At 40.5% G+C, this 21,658-nt stretch overlaps 1 protein-coding gene across 4 annotated transcripts in view; it reads left to right on the forward strand.

Annotated features, from left to right (window-relative positions):
- NMRK1 (nicotinamide riboside kinase 1) overlaps window positions 1-14,669 on the forward strand; it is a 28,606-nt gene extending 13,937 nt beyond the window's left edge. For 3 of the 4 annotated variants that reach the window (XM_011947014.1, XM_011947013.1, XM_011947012.1), the window contains 5 exons: window positions 5,520-5,667; window positions 5,750-5,821; window positions 6,772-6,878; window positions 9,020-9,103; window positions 14,304-14,669. In XM_011947014.1, the coding sequence (XP_011802404.1) occupies window positions 5,520-5,667; window positions 5,750-5,821; window positions 6,772-6,878; window positions 9,020-9,103; window positions 14,304-14,323 (431 nt within the window). In that variant the 3' untranslated portion in view covers window positions 14,324-14,669. The remainder of the gene's footprint in view (window positions 1-5,519; window positions 5,668-5,749; window positions 5,822-6,771; window positions 6,879-9,019; window positions 9,104-14,303) is intronic. The other variant, XM_011947015.1, reaches the window with a different exon arrangement.
- Window positions 14,670-21,658: the final 6,989 nt, after the last annotated feature.

The following is a 21,658-nucleotide window of genomic DNA, read 5'->3' on the forward strand; positions in this document are numbered from 1 at the left end:
TTTGTATTTTTTAGTAGAGACGGGGTTTCACGGTGTTAGCCAGGATGGTCTCGATCTCCTGACCTCGTGATCCACCTGTCTCGGCCTCCCAAAGTGCTGGGATTACAGGCTTGAGCCACCGTGCCCGGCCCTGTTCTTGCTTCTTGAGTTGCAGCCAGGATCCTTTTTTCTTTTTTTTTTTTTTCTTCTCTTCCTCTCATCTAGAGGTTAGTGAGAAAAATCATTACAAAGTAAGGGTGAAAAACAAGGTGAAACAGTTTTCAACAATTGGAAAAGAATTACTATTTCTAATTTTTAATGAATTCTTACAAACTGGTAAGAAAAACTAATATCCCACTAGGAAAAGGGCCTAAGGTTGTGAATAAGCTCTTCATAGAAGCAGTCAGTTATTGGATTAATAAATGTACAATAAAAACCTTAAAGAACTGTAAATTACTTTTTTTCCCACTTACCAAGTAAATGAAGATGTTTAAAGCAATGAGAATTATCCAGTGATAGCACGGGCTCAGTAAAACAAAGGCCCTAATATACTTTAGATGGAAGTATATAGATAAATTGGTACAGCCTTTCTGGAAGGGAGGTTGAGCATGTGTCCTAAACTTAGCATGTTCATGCCATGACTTCAAGGCATCTCACATCAGGAATCTATCTTAAGGAAAGATTTGAACATTTTAGGTAAATGCACAAATTTAAGGTAAATCAAAGTACTAGTCAAGTCTTTCTAAGCACAAACAGGATAGTTTTAAAATGTGGAACTATCAAGTTTGTAGAGGAAATAATTCTATTTTCAATGGAATATAATTGATTAATATGAAAGAAATCAAAACAAAAATTAAAAATCAAAGGATGGCCAGGTACGGTGGCTCACACATGTAAGCCCAGCTCTTTGGGAGGCCAAGGTGGGTAGATTACTTGGGTCCAGGGAATTCAAGACCAGTCTGAGCAACCTGGCAAAACCCTGTCTCTACAAAAAATACAAAACTCAGTCGGGTGTGGTGGTGCGCACCTGTGGTCCCAGCTACTGAGGAGACTGAGGCGGGAGGATCACTTGAGCCTGGAAGGCAAAGGCTATAGTGAGCCGAGATATGCCACTGCACTCCAGCTCAGGTGACAGAGTGAGACTGTGTCAAAAAAAAAAAAAATCAAAAGATGGTGGAAAAATAGAAAATAATAGTAAGATGATAGATTTAAGCCCAAATATACCAGTAGCCACATTAAGTGAAAGGAAGTAAAATACTCCAAAAATTGTCAGACTGGTATTTTTTTTTTTTAAGCCAACAATAAGTTCCTTAAAAGAGAAAGACTTAATAGCTGGGTGCAGTGGCTCACAACTGTAGTCCCAGCTACTCGGGTAGCCGAGGCGGAAGAATCACTTGAACCTGGGAGGCAGAGGTTGCAGTGAGCCAAGGTTGCGCCACTGCACTCCAGTCTGGGCAACAGAGCGAGACTCTGTCTCAAAAAAGAAAAATAACGAAAGAAATGGACTTAAGTATAAGGACATAGAAATACAGGCAGTAAAAGGCTAGAAAAAGATCCATGATAGAAACACCTACTGAAAGAACTGTTTTAACTCTAGCAACTTTACTAATACCAGACGAAGTAAACTTTAAGGCTGAGTATTACTGAGATAGAAAGAAATGAGTTACTTCGATAAGAAAATAAAACAACCTAAAATTTTTATCTACGTAATAACATAACATTAAAATGCATTAAACACTGACAGAGCTAAGAGGAGAGAAAGACACAAATCCACAATTGGCGTGGGAGTTTTTTGTTTGTTGGTTGGTTGCTTTTTATTGAGATGGAGTCTCACTCTGACACCCAGGCTGGAGTGCAATGGTGTGATCTTGGCTCACTGCAACCTCTGCTGCCCAGGTTCAAACAATTCTCATGCCCCAGCCTCCCAAGTAGCTGGGACTACAGCCATGAACCACCATGCCTGGCTAATTTTTTTTTTTTTTTTTTTTAAATAGAGATGGGGTTTCCCCAGGTTGGCTAGGCTGGTCTTGAACTCCTGACCTCAGGTGATCTGCCCACCTCAGCCTCCCAAAGTGGTGGGATTACAGGTGTGAGCCACCACGCGCAGCTGATGAGGGGGATTTTAACACAACTTCCTTTGTGTATTAGTTTGCTAGGGCAACACAGCAAAGTACCACAGAATGCCTGAAACAACAGAAAGTTATTGTCTCACAATTCGAGAGGCCAGAAGTCTGAGATCCAGGTGTCAGCAGGGTGGGCTCCCTCTGAGGCTGTGAGGGAGACTCTTTTCGGTGCCCCTCTCCTGGCTTCTGGTGTTTGCTGAAATCTCTGGCAGCCTTGGCTTCGGCTGCATCACCCCAGTCCCTGACTTCATCTCCACAGAGTACTGTCCCCCTGTGTGTGTCTGAATTTTCTCCTTCTGTAATCAATCGTATTGGATCAGGTGCCCACTCCTACTCCAGTGTGACCTCACCTTAACTGATTAAATCTGTAATGACCATATTTCCAAATAAAGTCACATTCTGGAGAACTGGGCGTGAGGACTTTAACACGGGGACACATTCAGCTCGTAACAGCCACTAATGGGACTAGCAGACAAAACTTACTAATGATATAACAGATTTGAACAATATAACTAACTTGACCAAAAACTGACATGTACAGAACATGCACCTAATAACAGCAGAATACATATTTTTTTTCTTGAGTACATATTACCCCAAATAGTCCATATATGCAAGGGCATGGAGTAAGTCCTAATATACTTCATGGATTGAAGAAATACAAAATATACTTCTGTAATCACCATGAAGGAAATTAAAAAGCAACAACCAAGTGTTTGAAAAGTAAGCATTACCCTTTTTTCTGATTTTCAAAAACTTTTTCTAATGGAAAATTTCAAACTTATGCAGAGGTCAGCAGAAAAGTATGAACTCTCTCATGAGTTCACCACCTAGTTTTAATAAGATGAAATTTTGACCAATTATATTTCATCTGTACCGTCACCCACTCTATTCATCTATATTGTTTTCAAGCAAATCCCAAACATCATTGTATTTTATCTGAAGCAAAACACATATCTATTCCTTGGGTCAAAAGCTAAATCACAATGAAAATTAGAAAATATTTTTAATGAATGATAACAAAAATATATCAAAACTAGAAAGACTGCTGGTTCCAGCCAAGACGGATTAGTCCCATTGCTCACTGGTCCTCCCTCCTACATGAAAAACCTACATGGTTTTTTCTACAATGAAACCTACAATGAAAAACCCTGGACATAATGCAACAAACAAAGGAAGACTGAAGGGAAAAAAGAAAGCATGCTGGCTAGAGATTCCAGGACGTGAGGAATGACATGGCTATGGGATCCCTGAGTTTTCTTTTTGCTTCCTACATATACAGGAGAAGTATACAACATGGAACCATCCATAGGCACAGGCTAAAAAAGGAACAAGGAAAAGGGTGGCCTACCAGAATAGAAAACCTTTTTGATAATATCCACCCTACTCTAGCCAGACACAAAAGGCAAAACCGTCCTCCGTCATGGTGTTAGCTGGTGCGGAGCTAGACTTCCAGAAGATCCATCCAGCAGTAGCAAGGCAGCGTGAGTCACCCCTCCACGTCACCCATGGGGGTTGGATCAGTGAACCAAATGGGGAGCTGCACTTTCACCTCCACCTGGCAGCACTCAGGTGGAAAGAGGCAGTGTGCAATGGAGCAGGTTGGCACTTCACCTTCCTCACTCAGGTGGTGTCAGCTCCTGTCAGCAGAACCCAGTGGAGAGATGAACTTCTGCCCACGGCTGGCAGCAATGAAACTTAACCGGCACTCTCCTTGACCCCCTCTTCCCACAATGGACCAACTTCCCCCGCAACACAGCATCAGCAGGGCCTGGCAGGAAGCAGAGCATCCGCCCCCACCTGAACCTGCAAGCTATACCGGAACAGGGTGACTGCCTGCAAAAGAAGATTAAATAGGATCTACAGCCTTATAACACAGGATCTAAAATGTCCTGGACACAACTGAGAATCACTTGTTATACCAAGAACCAAAAAAGTTTCAACTGACCAAGAAAAATGAATCAATAGACACCAATACCGTGATGACACAGATGTTGAAATTATCTGACAAATAATTTAAAGCAGCGTTATTAAAAGGCTTTAAACATAGTATTGCAAACAGGCTTGAAACAAGTGAAAAACTAGAATGCCTCAGTAAAGAAATAGAAGATTTGAAAAAAGAACCAGATGGAAATTTTAGAATGGAAAAAATACATTAATCAAAATTTGAAAACTCACTGGATTGGCTCAGTAGCAGAGTAACTACGACAGAGAAAATAATTAGTGAACTTAAAGACAGAACAATACAAATTATTCTCAACAACAGAGAGAGAATAGACTGAAAATAAATGAATAAAAATGTGGAACAATAATGAAGGATCTAATATTCATATCTTTGAAGTCTCAGGAGAAAGTGTGGGACTAAAAAAGTATTCAAAGAGGTAATGGTTTAAAAAAAAAAACTTCTCAAATTTGGTTTAAGACATAAAACTTCAAGAATCTGAGCAATCCCAGAGTAAATAAGTCTGATAAAAAATACAGAGATGGAACAAATTACAAATTACAAAAGCAAAAAAGGTAATATCACTGTAAATCCTACAGACATTAAAGAGATAAAAGGATATTATGAACACTCATTATACAAATAAATTTGAAAAGTTAGGTGAAATTGATGATTTCCTAGAAAGACATTGCTTACCAAAACTAATACCAGAACAAAGAAAAAAAAAAACCTTAATAGTCCTATGTCTATTAAATAAATTAATCCATCATTGAAAATCCTTCCACTAAAAAACACTCTTCAGTGCTGTTGGCCCAATTAAGTAGTTCTGGAGTGGAGCTGAGAATTTGCCTTTCTGACAAGTTCCCAGGTGATGCTAATACTACTGGTTTAAGTACCATACTTTTAAAAGCTATAGGCTGCTTTTCTAAAATCACAATTAGCTCGAGAAGCATGTACCTTTTAGAGTGTGACAATGACATATTTGTGTTCTTTACAAATAGTCTGACTTTTAATTATTTATCCAGAAGAGCTCTTTGCTAATTAAATATCTTAACTCTTTGCCAAAGACATTACAGGTATTTCCCCCCATGAGTCATGTATCTTTCAAACTTATCTGTAGATATTTCATCTTCTAAAATTTTTAAATTTTTGTGTAGTCAGGAGAGAATCAAAGTTATAAGTAAAGCAAGGTTAGCTATGGGTTTCTGATTGTCAGAGCTGGTAATAGGGACGTAGGAGTTCACTGTACTTTACTTTTTTGTATGTTTGAAATTTTCCATAATAAAAATGTTTCACTCTGGTTTATCAGTATTAGAGTTTCAAAGTGTTATCTAAAATATTTGTTATTAGGAGTTTTGAAGGGAAATAAAATCGTGGTCTATATATTTACAGAATCCTGGATATATGCATCACAAAAAGTCACATCACAAAATGTTTTGCTATATTAATTGCAATTTTTGTGTGTTTGTTTAAAGTGCTTGAAGCACTTAACATGGAAAAAATGATGTCAGTCATTTCCTGCTGGATGGAAAGCGCAAGATGCTCTGTGGTATCAACAGACCGGGAAAGTGCTGAGGAAATTCCCATTTTAATCATCGAAGGTTTTCTTCTTTTTAATTATAAGTAAGCATCTCCACTCTAATATTGGCTCTGAGTGAATGGGGGGAAGAAAAACCCTTGTGAACTAAGTATGCTGTTATTTTAGGCCCCTTGACACTATATGGAATAGAAGCTATTTCCTGACTATTCCATATGAAGAATGTAAAAGGAGGAGGAGGTAAGTTTTGAAATCATCTTTGTGAGTTGTAATTCAAAACAAAAAATTTAGAAGAAAAATGAGGACAGCAACATTATTGAGCAATGTCATTTTTCAGAGACAGGAAGCCTTAACTCTTCTTTTTTTTTTTTTTTTTTTTTTTTTTGTTGTTGAGACGGAGTCTGGCTCTGTCGCCCACCCAGACTGGAGTGCAGTGGCCAGATCTCAGCTCACTGCAAGCTCCGCCTTCCGGGTTTATGCCATTCTCCTGCCTCAGCCTCCCAAGTAGCTGGGACTACAGGCGCCCGCCACCTCGCCCGGCTAGTTTTTTTTCGTATTTTTTTTAGTAGAGACGGGGTTTCACTGTGTTAGCCAGGATGGTCTCGATCTCCTGACCTCGTGATCCGCCCGTCTCGGCCTCCCAAAGTGCTAGGATTACAGGCTTGAGCCACCGCGCCCGGCCAACTCTTCTTTATAAAAGGAGCAAAACCTTTTTCCATAAATGGTCCTCCACACAGAGTAATGCAAATTACTTTCTAAGAAAAGGGCCTTATATCAAGCTTTTGGCTCATTTCTCCTAAATCCTCAAACAAAGCAAGCCCATGGTGATTATGATTTTAATGTGAGTAAGCCTGTTCTGCCACAGCTACAGAGAACACCAATTAGTTCAAAGCTTAATACAACCTAGTGGTCTCTCCATCATTATTTACACTATTTGTCTCTTAACTCTCTTATAAAGCACTAGAAGGAAAAAGGATAATTAAGAATGATAGTGGATTACAAAATTAATTTTAGGATCAGAGAACTAAATCCACGTTACTACTGTCTTTCTAACTGCCACTGGGTTAAAACGTGTAGCATACTGTTTAGATTCAGCCTCTGAGTGATTTCTCCATTATCCTAACCATTCATATTTTACTTTATCAATTGTGTGTTTCTGTCAACATAAAGTTTCCTACATGTTTTGATAGTACAAGGGTCTATGAGCCTCCAGACCCTCCGGGATACTTTGATGGCCATGTGTGGCCCATGTATCTAAAGCACAGACAAGAAATGCAAGACATCACATGGGAAGTTGGTAAGTGCCTTTTCTCCCTCTGTTCAAAAAGTCCCCCTTTTACTTGTCATTTGCCTCAAAGTATAGAAAAGAAAGGACTCATACAAAAGTATAAAGGGACACTTAAGCAAGAACACTCTGGGCTTCTCCTCTTCCATAGCTGGTTCTCCTGGTTTCTGTTTCTCTCTGTGGCTCTCATCAGCTTCTGGATGGTTATTCATTCAACCAATATTGAATGAATGCCTTCTGGTGCTACCCTGGAGATGGTGAGGGGAATAAGGCAGACCCAGCCCCTGCTGTCATGCAGGTGACATTCTATCGTGGAAACAGGTGCTAGAGACACCAGCGGCCCAAGCCTGTCCTTTCCAGCTGCTGTAAGTTCTGTGACACCAAGCTCTAGGGGACTGCTGAGATCCCAGTAGTCAGGGAAAGCTTCCTTAAGGAAGTCACATTTAACCAAACTTCGATGAGTTTAACTGAACAAAGGAGATGGATTGGGGAATAGAAGATCACCCCAGAAAGTGGGTATGGCACACGAAAGGACCAGGGACAGGAAGGAATGAGAAGCTCCTGAAAGAAAGCTGGTGTTGAGAAAACTTTCTGATAAAGAAAACTAAGGGAGCAGATTGATGCTGGTGATACAGGCAGGGTCCAGACCCTATAAGGCCAATAGTCTAGGTAAGGACTTTGATTATTATTCTCAGAGAAGTGGGAAGCTCTCTAGAGAGAAGTTTTAAACAAGGACATGATTGATAAAAATTCTTTTTAGTTAAGACCCCTCTGGCTGTGTAGAGAATGGAGGAGGATAGATTTATAGGGTGTGATGTTAGACGCCTGCACTCAGTAGAAATGGGTGATAGAACAGCTATGGAGGGGGCGGGAAGATGACAGATGCCTCAGCAACTGACGGATGTTAGAAAAAAGTGAAGGCATTGCAGACCTGTAAGGGAGGAATGCATGTCTGCTTTGCACATAATGAAGTTGAGGTGCCTGGGAGGCATATGTAGCAATTTGGAGGTAAGCATCTGGATCTGTGGGCTTGAGCTAAGAACAGATCACTGGAATAGGGCACTCAATGCAGAGAAGATGGCTGAAGGCTGTTCTATAAGGCAAAGGAGTTAGAATTGATGTATGCTTTTCACAATAAAGGGGACTTCTCCATGTTGTGAGAAGCCTGTTGGCCTCCAGGATAGGTAGCTATGTCAGAGCTGTGTGGAATGTATACTGAGTGCTTATCCCCAGGGCCGATGCTGAGATTCTGGCTGCACCACGTCCACCTTGGACCATTGGTTGCAAGAACATCCTCTTGCTTCCCTTCTCTCCCTTTTACCAAAAATGCAAATCTAATCAGGCTCTTGCCCTGCTTGAATACCTTGAGACGTCTCCAGATCTTTGAGATACAATCCAAACAGCCAGACATCAAGTCCTCTAACGACTGAGGTACTGAGGTACAGTCTTGCTCTAGAATCTGATCTCACATTGTTCCCAGAGCTTCCCCATATTCTAGCCATTCCTAATGGTGCATCACTGCTCTTGCCTCTCCCTGCTGTTTTCTGACCAGAAGGCCCTTTCCTTCCTTTAACCTAGACAACTTCTACTTTTTCTCCAAAGCTGTTTATGCCACTTTCATTAAAAATACATCTCTTCTCTGATAGCTGAAAACACGCGCACACACACACACACAAATACATATTTTCTGAGCCTGGTGAATTCTGAGTTAGTACATATGTTGCAGATCCCAGACCACTGCATGGTTTAAGAAGCTTCCCAGGTGATCCTCACGTCTAAGTATGTTGAAGAATTACTCCTTAAGTGACCCTTTTGGGTGAACACCGTCAGTGCATCAAAAGTGCCATATGCAGAACACCATTTTCTTTCTTCTGTTTCATTCCTCTTTTCTTCTTTCTTTCTCTTCTCTTTTAATTAAATAATTTTCACATAAGCCAGTGTGGATTTATCTGTAACAATCCAGCATTTTTGACCTATTATACCTGGCTAGCATCTACTTCTTTCTTTAATCGCTATTAATTTTCTTTTAAGTTATGGTCCTGGGTGCCTTGGTCAAACCTATTGGCATTTACAAGAGACGTTGGGTGCCAAAGTAAACATTGTGTATTAATAAGCCTGTTAGCATTTGAATCGCTCTCTTTTCCCCTTCGTAGTGTACCTAGATGGAACAAAATCTGAAGAGGACCTCTTTTTGCAAGTATATGAAGATCTAATACAAGAACTAGCAAAGCAAAAGTGTAAGTACTGTGCTAACAAAGTGGAAGGTAGAGGAGAAACAGCCAGGAAAATAGTTCATTACATATGAAAGCATGGAATACCAGAATGCTAATGTAGGAGTGATTGTGCTCATCCATTCTTTGCTTTGAGGACAATTCAGAATCAGAAATTCTGGGGGGAAGGTTTCGAGACTCAGTTAGTTTGTCTGTCTGTTTTTAGGGGTGAAACCATGTACCCTTTGTTACATCTCTTAATGCTATTTATGTGATTTACTTTAAAATGTTTAGTAGATGGCTGTACCAAATGGGACTGGAAGTATCCTTTGGGCAGAGTATAATTAAAATGCTGATGATTTTGTTTTAGTATGTCCAGAGCTCCCCGTTTCTTTTATTCCCTTAAAGATTTCCATAAAATTTCTGCTTTCCAAATACCTCAAAGATAAACAAAAGATTTTAAAAAGTATTATGAAGTGTTTATTTAAGGTTTTCATATTGGACAGCACTTTCTGCAAGTGCCAGAGATTTGCCTAAATATGGCTTCAGCAGAAAGACAGTACAGGGGTAATGGTGGTTTGAGACCCAGCTGGATTAACCCGTTTATGCCTAGTGTTCCACGGTTGGAACTCTAAGCTAGTAGGAGTTATTTATATCCTAATGCTCAAGGTCATCACCAAGGTCTGGTTTTTCACACAAAAAAATTTGCAACCTCCAACATTAATGGGTTAAGGAACTCAAATAAGGTCCTCAGGACTCTGCTTCTATTTTACTTTCTATTTAGGGTTTATTTTGAAGTCAGGCTCTCCACTGACCTGTTGTCTGTTGACAACGACATCCTCCTAGGTCCATCAGTCCCAGTGTGAAAAGATACCTTTTTCAAGATTTGACCACGAGTTGATAAATGTTGGAGCTGGGTATTGAGTACAAGGAGGTTCATATTTATTCTCACTTCTTCTGCATAAATTTGAAATTCTTTATCTTAAATGGTTTTCTAAAAAGCAATGTTCTGTTGTAGCCCAGATGATTGGTCCTGCTGGATCACATGACTTGCCAAAGCGATCGTTATGGCCAGAGAGATGGCATACTCTGATTGGCGAGGTCTGGATCACGTAACCCATCTTGTAATTGAACACCCCACCTAAGACCTTCTGATTTTAAAAATTTCCCTGGCCAGGTGCAGTGGCTCATGTTTGTAATCCCAGCACTTTGGGAGGCTAAATTGGGAGGACTGCTTGAGACCAGGAGTTCAAGACCAGCCTGAGCAACATAGTGAGAGAGACTCCGTTTCTACAAAAATTAAAATTTTTTAAAAATTAGCTGCCAGGCATGGTGGCTCACACCTGTAATCCCAGCACTTTGGGAGGCCGAGGCAGGTGGATCACGAAGTCCGGAGATCAAGACCATCCTGGCCAACATGGTGAAACCCCATCTCTACTAAAATACAAAAAATTAGCTGGATGTGGTAGTGTGCACCTGTAGTCCCAGCTACTCAGGAGACTGAGGCAGGGGAATCTCTTGAACTCAGGGGGCAGAGGTTGCAGTGAGCCGAGACTGTGCCACTGCACTCCAGCCTGGGGACAGAGTGAGACTCTGTCTCAAAAAGACAAAACAACAACAAAAAAACTAGCGGGGCATAGTAGCACACACCTATAATCTCAGCTACTCAGGATATTGAGGTGGGAGGATTGCTTGAGCCCAGGAGGTCAAAGATGCAGTGCGCCATGATTGTGCCATTGCACTCCAGCCTGGGAGACAGACAGCCCTATCTCTGAAAATTAAAAACTTAAAAATTTCCCAAAGAGAAAGCAGGGCAGCAGGTAGAAACCAGAAGAAGAAGGTCGAAAAAACATGCTGGAAGGACAGAACTGTAGATCTAGCTGTTGTTGTATTTGAACTATTTGAATTAAAAGAATTTCCATGGCTAACACTGGCAAAATGCAATCATCAACTGGCTCAGAGAACACAGTATGACTCACTCCAGCAGTGAAGAACATTACATGTTTTTTTGGTGAGAGGCAACTGCCCTAATCCAAATGTTGTCCTTCCTCAATAAGAGACTGAGCCCAACTAGGCAGCTCATTGATCCTAAACATTGTTGATTTCAGGATCAGCCCATCACATAGGCATGAACCCATTTGAAGGAATTTCAGGACCATTTTAAATTTTCTTCTTGCAAGTAGAATTTAGAATCTTTGCCAGATATGCCCGCCCACTCCTGCCATCTGTTACTTTGATGAAAGTCAGGCCTCCCATAATGAATCTCAGAGCACCAACGTGAGTGGATATAGAGGGTGTGGGGTTAAGGGAAGGGCTCAGCCTTCATAAATGATAGCACATGAGCCAGAACCACTTCTCTGAGAGTTACTGGCCCCCCTTTCTGTCCCTAATGAGGTACTTCCAGAAGTGTTTCAGCTGTTGGACACCTGTAGCTCTTTGTCTTCTCAGCAATGGCCAGTGCTTGGGTCCAACTTTCCTTTATGACTAAGTCATACACTGGAGTCTGGCCTTATGATCTACCTACTGATAAAGATGAAAGTAGCCTTGGTCATGTAGCTCAGGTAAATTGCAACCAGTTCCATTCCAAATTCAGCCTTCACCATCTGTTCCAAGGCCCAAACGCAGCTGGCATGTTTTGACAGGTGCTGCTAGCCCACAAGAAAGTGCATTTCCCTATGTTGTGATGCCCCTCCTCTTTCCTTCCCTACATCCTAGAGGCAGGCAGGAAAGTATTTAGCTATGCCATTTGAGGCTTCTACATACTAGATAAAGTTTAAAAAAAAAACTTAAAAGAGGGATAAAAACAGAAATACATCAGCTTTTCTTACCTCTAAAATTTGTGCTGTTTTTTCTCAGTTACATAAATAAGCTACTGTTTTATTTCTAGTAACCTATCACCTTTCCTGGTTCTTCCATCCACAGTAACCTGGCAAAGCCGTCCTGAAGGTACCCTCAGCATAGCCTGGTTTAACCCTGAGTATGACCCACACTGAGCCAGCTGGGGAGACCTTTCCTGTTTCCAGTGACTGATCTTCAGGGTTTTTTTTCTTTTTCTCACGTCTCATAAACTTGTTTAGCTAATTTTTCAGTCTTAAGTACATAAAATCATAATTATGATAAAGTAATAATAATGAAGGGGAAACAAGAAAGACTGAGTTTAATTGTTAATGAAACAATAAATTATTCAGCAGAGTAAGGGAATGGAGTTGTACATTTAATTTAATCCTTATTTAAATCCAAAGTGTGAGGCAAAATTTAATCATTTCCTTATTCTTACTAAAACAAAGTAGTCTAGCCACCAGGAACATTCAGACTCCCTTTAAAAACATTTATTTTCACCTCATTATAAAAGCATATTATTTTTAAAGGTTTTTTATTTAATTTTATTTATTTATTTATTTATTTTTATGATATGGAGTCTTTTTTCTTTCTTTTTTTTTTTTTTTTTTTTGAGACGGAGTCTCGCTCTGTCACCCAGGCTGGAGTGCAGTGGCGCGATCTCGGCTCACTGCAAGCTCCACCTCCCGGGTTCATGCCATTCTCCTGCCTCAGCCTTCCGAGTAGCTGGGACCACAGGTGCCTGCCACCACACCTGGCTAGTTTTTTATATTTTTTTAGTAGAGACGGGGTTTCACCATGTTAGCCAGGATGGTCTTGATCTCCTGACCTCATGATCCGCCCGCCTTGGCCCCCCAAAGTGCTGGGATTACAGGCGTGAGCCACCGCGCCTGGCCAATATGGAATCTTGTTCTGTTGCCCAGGCTGGAGTGCAGTGGCATGATCTTAGCTCACTGCAGCCTCCACCTTCTGAGTTCAGGCGATTCTCCTACCTCAGCCTCCCGAGTAGCTGGGATTACATGTGTGCACCACCACGCCCTGCTAATATTTGTATTTTTGTCAAGACATGGTTTCGTATGTTGGCTAGGCTGGTCTTGAACTCCTGACCTCAGGTAATCTGCCTGCCTCGGCCTCCCATAGTGCTGGAATTACAGGCATGAGCCACCACACCCTGCGTTGTTAAATGTTTATTATAAAGCAAAAGGGAGGAAGTAATATCCTGTGTTCTCTTCAGTCATTAGTGTTAACATTTTAATGAGTACACATCCAGTCTTTTTACTGTTCACATCAATCTCTCTTTTACAAGACTGCAAGGGCAGTCTTGCAGTCTTTACAAGACTGCAAGGGCAGTGTGATTAATCAGCCATGCTTATCTCTGTTTTTAAATTAGTATTTAATTTTTATGCAGCTTTATAGAGTTCATTATATAATGAAACTAGCTCTTCCAGTTAAAAACAAAAATCAAGGCTGAGTTCTGTTTTGTACACGGAAGAGAAATATAAGACTTGACATTGACCTTTTAGTAGAGAAGAAAGATGTCACATGTCTAGTTTCAAATCAAAGGAATAAGAAGTTGCAAAACAAAATTTAATTATCAGATGTCTGCATTGTTCTCATTAAATTTAAAGTTTAATCTCATTATAAAATTATAGTATAATTATCTAGTACAGTAGTCCAAATTAACATAAGATCACTTAACCATTTCCCAATTGTTGTCTATTTACTGTTGTTACAGGTGTTTCACATGGATAAATCACATGCTATAACAAAATATCTACATGTATTCTTTATTGGTTTTCTTCTTTTTGAATTATATCTCTGGAGTAAATTCCCAGAAGTGTCACTCGTGTAGTGAAAAGATGTAATCATTTTTACATTTTACATATTTCAAAAATGAAATACTACACTAAAAAATGTGTGCTCTCCAATATGAGCTGTGTAATAAGAATGTAGTAGGTTTATCATTGAACTTCTATGCCAAATCAAGTATTCCACTGGGCTTCCATCATTTAAGAAAAGGGATTAAAGGTAATAATACGTTCCCCACATCAAGGGTAACACTCCAAAACAAGGATTATACTGCAGACAGCTACCCTTTGTGGTTTTATTCTAGTCTTCAAACTATTTCATTCCCTGAAGTCAAGGATTACTATACCAATTGCAAGTGATTTTGGATATCTAACTGATATTTTCAGGCATGCTTCAAATTTAATGCAGGGATTAAAAGAATGGGACTTGGACTCAATTTAGTTCTTTACAGGAAACCAGCATTTTTGGCTCCAGAATCCCCATAATTTAAACATCCTTAGATTTACTGTTGTTGATGTAAAGATTTAATAAAATGAGAATTGGAATTCTCCATTAATTTCTTTTTATGTTTATTCCCAAGGTTTGCAAGTAACAGCATAAAGACGGAATGCAGCAAATCCTTCCTGAAGTGAATTAGGAAACTCAAAGGAGTAATTTAAGAACCTTAACCAAGATACAAGGTGTACTGTGGTACAATGACAGCCGTTGTTTCATATGTTTGATTTTTATTGCACATGGTTTTCCCAGCATGTGGAACAGTAAATATCCACGCCAATGGACAGGACTCTAGCTTAGCAAGTTGCTCCCTCTCCAGGGAGCACATAGGTACAGCAGAGCTCACAGTGAGTCAGAAAGTCTCCACTTTTTGAACATAGCTCTAAAACGATGATTGTCAAACTTTTCTAACTGGAGCTCAGAGTAAGAAATAAAGATTACATCACAATCCGATATATGTAGAATTCATTGTATGTGTATTTGTGTGTCTGTAGGTGTGTATATGTGTGTGTGATACATACATATATCAAGTATCATAGGACATTGACCTTAAATATTCTGAGCTGTTTTTCCATCCTTAATTTCAAAAAGTATATTGATCACAACCACAATTTGGAAAATGTTGCTCCATACCATCCCATACCACACTCACCACCTGCAAATAATAGCTTTACTAGGAGCTGCAGTCACAATGAATAAATCAACAATTTGCTACAAGATCTAGGATTATTTGTGTATTTTGGTAGGGGAGTGTGTGTGTGTGTGTGTGTGTGTGTGTGTGTGTGTTTGCATGTATCTAATACCATTGTATCTCATTGTTGAGACTTTGTTACAAATAGGGTTTCTGGGTTTTTCCTCCCCCTCTCCTGGTTCATTTTGTTTTTGTCAAACCAGTGGTCTAAAATCACAGAAATAAGCAGTTACTTCAATCATGTGGAATCCAGGGGACCTATCTTTGGAAAGCACAGGAAGGAGGTCTGAACTGTGTGATCTCTTGAGGCTGCTTTCAATGCTGGAATTTAAATTATGTACTGGACAATCTTTTGCTTATTAATAACAAAAAGATTACACACAACCATCTCAATTTTCTTTTTTTTATACTTTAAGTTCCAGGGTACATGTACACCATGTGCAGGTTTGATACATAGGTATACATGTGCCATGTTGGTTTGCTGCGCCCATCAACTCGTCATTTACATTAGGTATTTCTCCTAATGTTACCCCTCCCCCAGCCCCCAACCCCCGACAGTTCCCAGTGTGTGATGTTCCCAGCCCTGTGTCCAAGTGATCTCACTGTTCAATTCCCACCTCTGAATGAGAACATGTGGTGTTTAGTTTTCTATTTTTGTGATAGTTTGCTGAGAATGATGGTTTCCGGCTTCATCCAAGTCCCTGTAAATGACATGAACTCATCCTTCTATATGGCTGCATAGTATTCCATTGTGTGTATGTGCCATATTTTCTTAATCAAGTGTATCATTGATGGACATTTGGGTTGGTTCCAAGTCCTTGCTATTGTGAATAGTGCCGCAATAAACATAAGTGTGCATGTGTCTTTATAGTAGCATGATTTACAATCCTTTGGGTATATACCCAGTAATGGGATCACTGGGCCAAATGGTATTTCTAGTTCTAGATCCTTGAGGAATCGCCACACTGTCTTCCACAATGGTTGAACTAGTTTACAGTCCCACCAACAGTGTAAAAGTGTTTATATTTCTCCACATCCGCTACAGCATCTGCTTTTTCCTGACTTTTTAATGATCGCCATTCTAACTGGTGTGAGACGGTATCTCATTGTGGTTTTGATTTGCATTTCTCTGATGACCAGTGATGATGAGCATTTTTTCACATGTCTTGGCTGCCTAGATGTCTTCTTTTGAGAATTATCTGTTCATATCCTTTGCCCACTTTTTAATGGGGTTGTTTTTTTCTTGTAAATTTGAGTTCTTTGTAGATCTGGATATTAGCCCTTTGTCAGATGGGTAGATTGCAAAAATTTTCTCCCATTCTGTAGGTTGCCTGTTCACTCTGATGGTAATTTCTTTTGCCATGCAGAAGCTCTTTAGTTTAGTTAGATCCCATTTGTCAATTTTGGCTTTTGTTGCCATTGCTTTTGGTGTTTTAGTCATGAAGTCCTTGCCCATGCCTATGTCCTGAATGGTATTCCCTAGGTTTTCTTCTAGGGTTTTTATGGTTTTAGGTCTAACATTTAAGTCTTTAATCCATCTTGAATTAATTTTTGTGTAAGGTGTAAGGAAGGGATCCAGTTTCAGCATTCTACACATGGCTAGCCAATTTTTCCAGCACCATTTATTAAATAGGGAATCCTTTCCCCATTTCTTGTTTTTGTCAGGTTTGTCAAAGATCAGATGACTGCAGATGTGTGGTATTATTTCTGAGGGCTCTGTTCTGTTCCATTGGTCTATATCTCTGTTTTGGTACCAGTACCATGCTGTTTTGGTTACTGTAACTTTGCAGAATAGTTTGAAGTCAGGTAGCATGATGCCTCTAGCTTTTTTCCTTTTGCTTAGGATTGTCTTGGCAATGCAGGCTCTTTTTTGGTTCCACATGAACTTTAAAGTAGTTTTTTCCAATTTTGTCAAGAAAGTCATTGGTAGCTTGATGGGGATGGCAATGAATCTATAAATTATCTTGGGCAGTATGGCCATTTTCACTATAATGATTCTTCCTATCAATGAGCATGGAATGTTCTTCCATTTGTTTGTGTCCTCTTTTATTTCACTGAGCAGTGGTTTGTAGTTCTCCTTGAAGAGGTCCTTCATATCCCTGTAAGTTGGATTCCTAGGTATTTTTTTCTCTTTGTAGCAATTGTGAATGGGAATTCACATATGATTTGGCTCTCTGTTTGTCTGTTATTGGTGTATAGGAATGCTAGTGACTTTTGCACATTGATTTTGTATCCTGAGACTTTGCTGAAGTTGCTTATCAGCTTAAGGAGATTTTGGGCTGAGATGATGGGGTTTTCTAAAGATACAATCATGTCATCTGCAAACAGGGACAATTTGACTTCCTCATTTCCTAACTGAATACCCTTTATTTCTTTCTCTTGCCTGATTGCCCTGGCCAGAACTTCCAACACTATGTTTAATAGGAGTGGTGAGAGAGGGCATCCTTGTCTTGTGCAGGTTTTCAAAGGGAATGCTTCCAGTTTTTGCCTATTCAGTATGATACTGGCTGTGGGTTTGTCATCAATAGCCCTTATTATGTTGAGATATGTTCCATCAATACCTAGTTTATTGAGAGTTTTTAGCATGAAGGGCTGTTGAATTTTGTTGAAGGCCTTTTCTGCATCTATTGAGACAATCATGTGGTTTTTGTCGTTGGTTCCATTTATGTGATGGATTACGTTTATTTATTTGTGTGTGTTGAACCAGCCTTGCATCCCAGGGATGAAGCCGACTTTGAGACAGTCTCACTCTGTGGCCAGGCTGGAGTTTGGTGGCATGATCTCGGCTCACTGCAACCTCTGCCTCCTGGGTTCAAGCGATTCTCCCACCTCAGCCTCCCAAGTAACTGGAACTACAGGCGTGCGCTACCGTGCCCAGTTAATCTTTGCATTTTAGGTAGAGACGGGGTATCAGGATGGTCTCTATCTCCTGGCCTAGTGATACACCGGCCTTGGCCTCCCAAAGTGCTGGAATTAGAGGTGTGAGCCACCATGCCCAGCCAACTATCTCAATCCTTGAAATATATTGTTACATAAACCATTCTCTGCAGACTCAGTAAGCTCTCATTATTTCTTTATTTCTAACTAGCTTGCACTCACTTGGTGATGACTGGACAGTTCTTTGGCTCCCACACACTACAAAAAATACAAATAAAAACAAAACCCAGGTTCAAATTACAGTTCATCCACTCAGTAGCTACGACTTCAATCAAGCCATTTAAAGTCTTGGTTTTCTCTTTTTAAGATGGGGGATATCAACAGTATTTAGAATGGATGTAGGGTAGAATATGGATAAAGTTCAAATATTTTAATGTGGCCTCCAAGGCTTTCTCTGATCTGGCTTCTGTGTACCTCTCTATCCTTATTTCCATTCAGAACTGGGTCATATAGTCACTTCTCCCTGCAAGGGAGGCTAGGAAGATGTCATGATAGTTTCAGACCAATTGTGATTCTGCCTTGGGATCAAGGCAATATCCCAATTCTTTGGGATCTTTTAGTGAGGAAATAGGAAAGTCACTGAAGAACAATATCAAGGATCTTTTAGTGAGGAAATAGGAAAGCCACTGAAGATGCCTACCACAGCCTTTTTCTGCATACCTTCCCTGGCCATGATTTTATCAAGTTTGGGTTACTGTAATTTGTGTTATTAACACATTAGGAGGGTTTTGTTTTGTTTTATTAGGATAAAAATAGAGTATCAATTTGATTATTAAACTTCACTTCTAAGAATTTCTGAGATGCCCTCTTCTCCCCCTCCCTGCTACAGAGGCATGGCCCTGCTGATAGAGAACCATCAGTTTTCTCCCCATTTCAGCATACGAAGGTCAGAGAAAATATCTTTATCTTGCAAAAAAAAAAAAAAAAAGCATTAAAAAGGAAAAAATTCCAGTAATTTTAGGAAGAAATAAGTATATTTTTGCTCACTTGTATCAGTGAGAAATAAATAGGAATTTGAAATAAGAATACCAGTGCTTCATTTCTGCATGCATTGATTCACATTACAGTTACTCTTTATTACAGGAGTTACTGGTGGTACTGTTATCTATTTAGAAAGATACAATACATATTTGATAAGGAGCAAATCTGCTGAAGTCTTCACTTTCTGTGCATAAATAACCCCAGTTCCTTTAAGATGAGTTTGCTGTAGGAAGGCTTCATCGTGTTTAGTATTAAACATGAGTTTGATTTCAAAGGTTTGGAAGACACACAGACCATTACACTAAAGGATGAGATTCAAGCCAAATAGTTTAAGTATATGCTTTTGATATATGACAGTCACAAAATGTTGAGGTATTAGTTCAAAGCTCTATATCTCAATATTGAAATTGAAACTAAAGCTGTCCAACACCATGCAACTACCTGGTGACAGGACTAGTCCACAATCCTGACATCATACAAGCACGCACACATACATTTTTCATTTAAAACAAAGAATGGCAGAAAAGTAGCCTGCTAGAATAGATCATCTCTCCTTCCCTATTTTAAGGGAGCAAATCAAGGAGCCTGGAAAAGCAAGAGCTGTGTCAGGGCAAAATGAAGCTTTCTGTTCTGCACCTTTGGAGCCTAGTCAAGCATGCAAGCCAGCTCATGAGGTTATTCATGGTGTAGGGCACAGTGGTGAGGTCCTGGAGCTCCATGCCACCATCTGGCCATGTTGACCTGTGGTTTGTGACTCTAGCTGTCCTTTCAATATGCCATCAATGGTGGGGAGTTCAGAAAAAGCAGGTTGGGTGCAGTGACTCTTGCCTGTAATCCCAGCACTTTGGGAGGCCAAGGCAGGTGGATCACCTGAGGCCAGGAGTTCAAGAACAGCCTGTCCAATATGGTGAAACTCCGTCTCTACTAAATATACCAAAGTTAGGCAGGCCTGATGACGTGCACCTGTAGTCCCAGCTACTCAGGGGGCTGAAACAAGAGAATTGCTTGAACCGGGGAGGCGGAGGTTGCAGTGAACTGAGATTGTGCCACTACACTCCAACCTGGGCAACAGAGTGAGATACCGTCTCAAAAAATAAAAAGAAAGAAAGAAAGAAAAGATTATGGTAGAAGTGAGCTATGTGACTTTTTAGGCCAGATCATAAAAGGTGATACAGCTGAAAAGATATGCAAAAAGCAGAAAAGACATTACTCTCCTGTGCACACACAGAAATAGATGAAAATTGCAATAGCAGCTTTTGGGCCCTAATCAGGGTAGCATGACATGCAGATAAGAGAACATCAAAAGCAAAACTTCTTACCACAGTGAGCGTATCTGATCCTTTCATGCTCACGAGCCCAGAAATGCAGAAGTAGAGACACAGTAATATGTTCCTGGAAAAATTAGGTTGTCTTCTTCAAGATCAGAAATAAAGACTAGGCTGGGTGTGCAGGAAGCTGAGATGACAGAATTGCTTGAGCCCAGGAGGTCGAGGCTGCAGTGAGCCGTGCTTGTGCCACTGCACTCCAGCCTGGGTGACAGAGCAAGACCCTGTCTCAAAAATGAAAAAAAAAAAAAAGATGAAGAAATAGAGACTAAGCTGGTTGTGGTGGCTCGTGCCTGTAATTCCAGAGTTTGGGAGGCTGGGGTGGGAGGATCACTTGAGGCTAGGAGTTTGAGACTAGCATGGCAATATAGTGAGACCCTGTCCCTACAAAAAAATTAAAAATTAGCCACCCATGCTGCCTCGTGTCTGTAGTCCTAGCTACATGGGAGGCTGAGGCGGGAGGATCACTGGAGCCCAGGAATTTGAGGCTGCAGTGAGGTACAATTGCACCATTGCACTCCAGCCTGGGTGACAGTGACCTTGTCTCTGAAAAAAAAAAAGAGAAACTACAACTCATACAAAGAAGTCCTGTTGACTCTTCCTGTCAAGCTTGCACAAGCAGATTCCCGGGACTTCCTGCATATAGCAGTGGTTTCCAAACCTTAGCATGTGTCAGAATCACTTGGAGAGCTTGTTAAAACATAGATTGCTAGTCCCCAATGCCAGAGTTTCTGATTCAGTAGGTTCGGGATACGGCCCTAAAATTTGCATTTCTAGCATGTTTCTAGGTGATGCTGATATTGATTACCCAGGGACCACACGTTCAGAATTCCGGCTCTATAGTGGACAAACAGCAGCTTCCAGGCCCTGAAGGGCCTACACTGAATTGTTATTTGGATACTAAAAGCCTGAAATTATCAGTAGTATCAGCCCCTAAAATATTGCAGAATCGCTCTTATACCAGTTATTGATTTTACTGACATTTAGTTCCAAATTCTCCCTTTTTGCCTCATCTGTGAAAATGAATCCGGGCCTTTTAAATATTTTTCTTTTGCCAAGTGGCATAATGTTGAGCACTGTCAGTAGAAGGCACTGGAGAGACACTGCAGGAGGGAAAGGTTTTGACTTTTGTTTCCTGTGTGCTGGCTTGCCAGGTGACTGCCGCAAGCATGACTTCCCCAGTTTTCAGTTCCTGCAGTGCAGGGCAGAGAGCAGCACCCCAGGGCCAGCCACTGCAGTGGAGCCCCTATAGAGAAACACCTCCCCGTGAGCAGCTTGGCCATGGCACCCCAGAGGGTAGATTTCCCTATAATTCCGGAGAATAGATTTCCAGCAAATTATGCCAACATGGCACCAGAGCTACTTTCTTTAGTGCCCTCTCCAACAAGGTCTGGCTCTCCTTCCTGCCAAGGCTGTTCTTTCAGTGGCTGTTACTTTTTTTTTGGAGACAGAGTCTTCACTCTGTCACCCCGGCTGGAGTGCAGTAGCGCAATCTTCACTCACTGC

Source organism: Colobus angolensis, unplaced genomic scaffold (genome assembly GCF_000951035.1).
Source record: "Colobus angolensis palliatus isolate OR3802 unplaced genomic scaffold, Cang.pa_1.0 Scaffold257, whole genome shotgun sequence".
Classification (NCBI taxonomy): Eukaryota; Metazoa; Chordata; class Mammalia; order Primates; family Cercopithecidae; genus Colobus; species Colobus angolensis.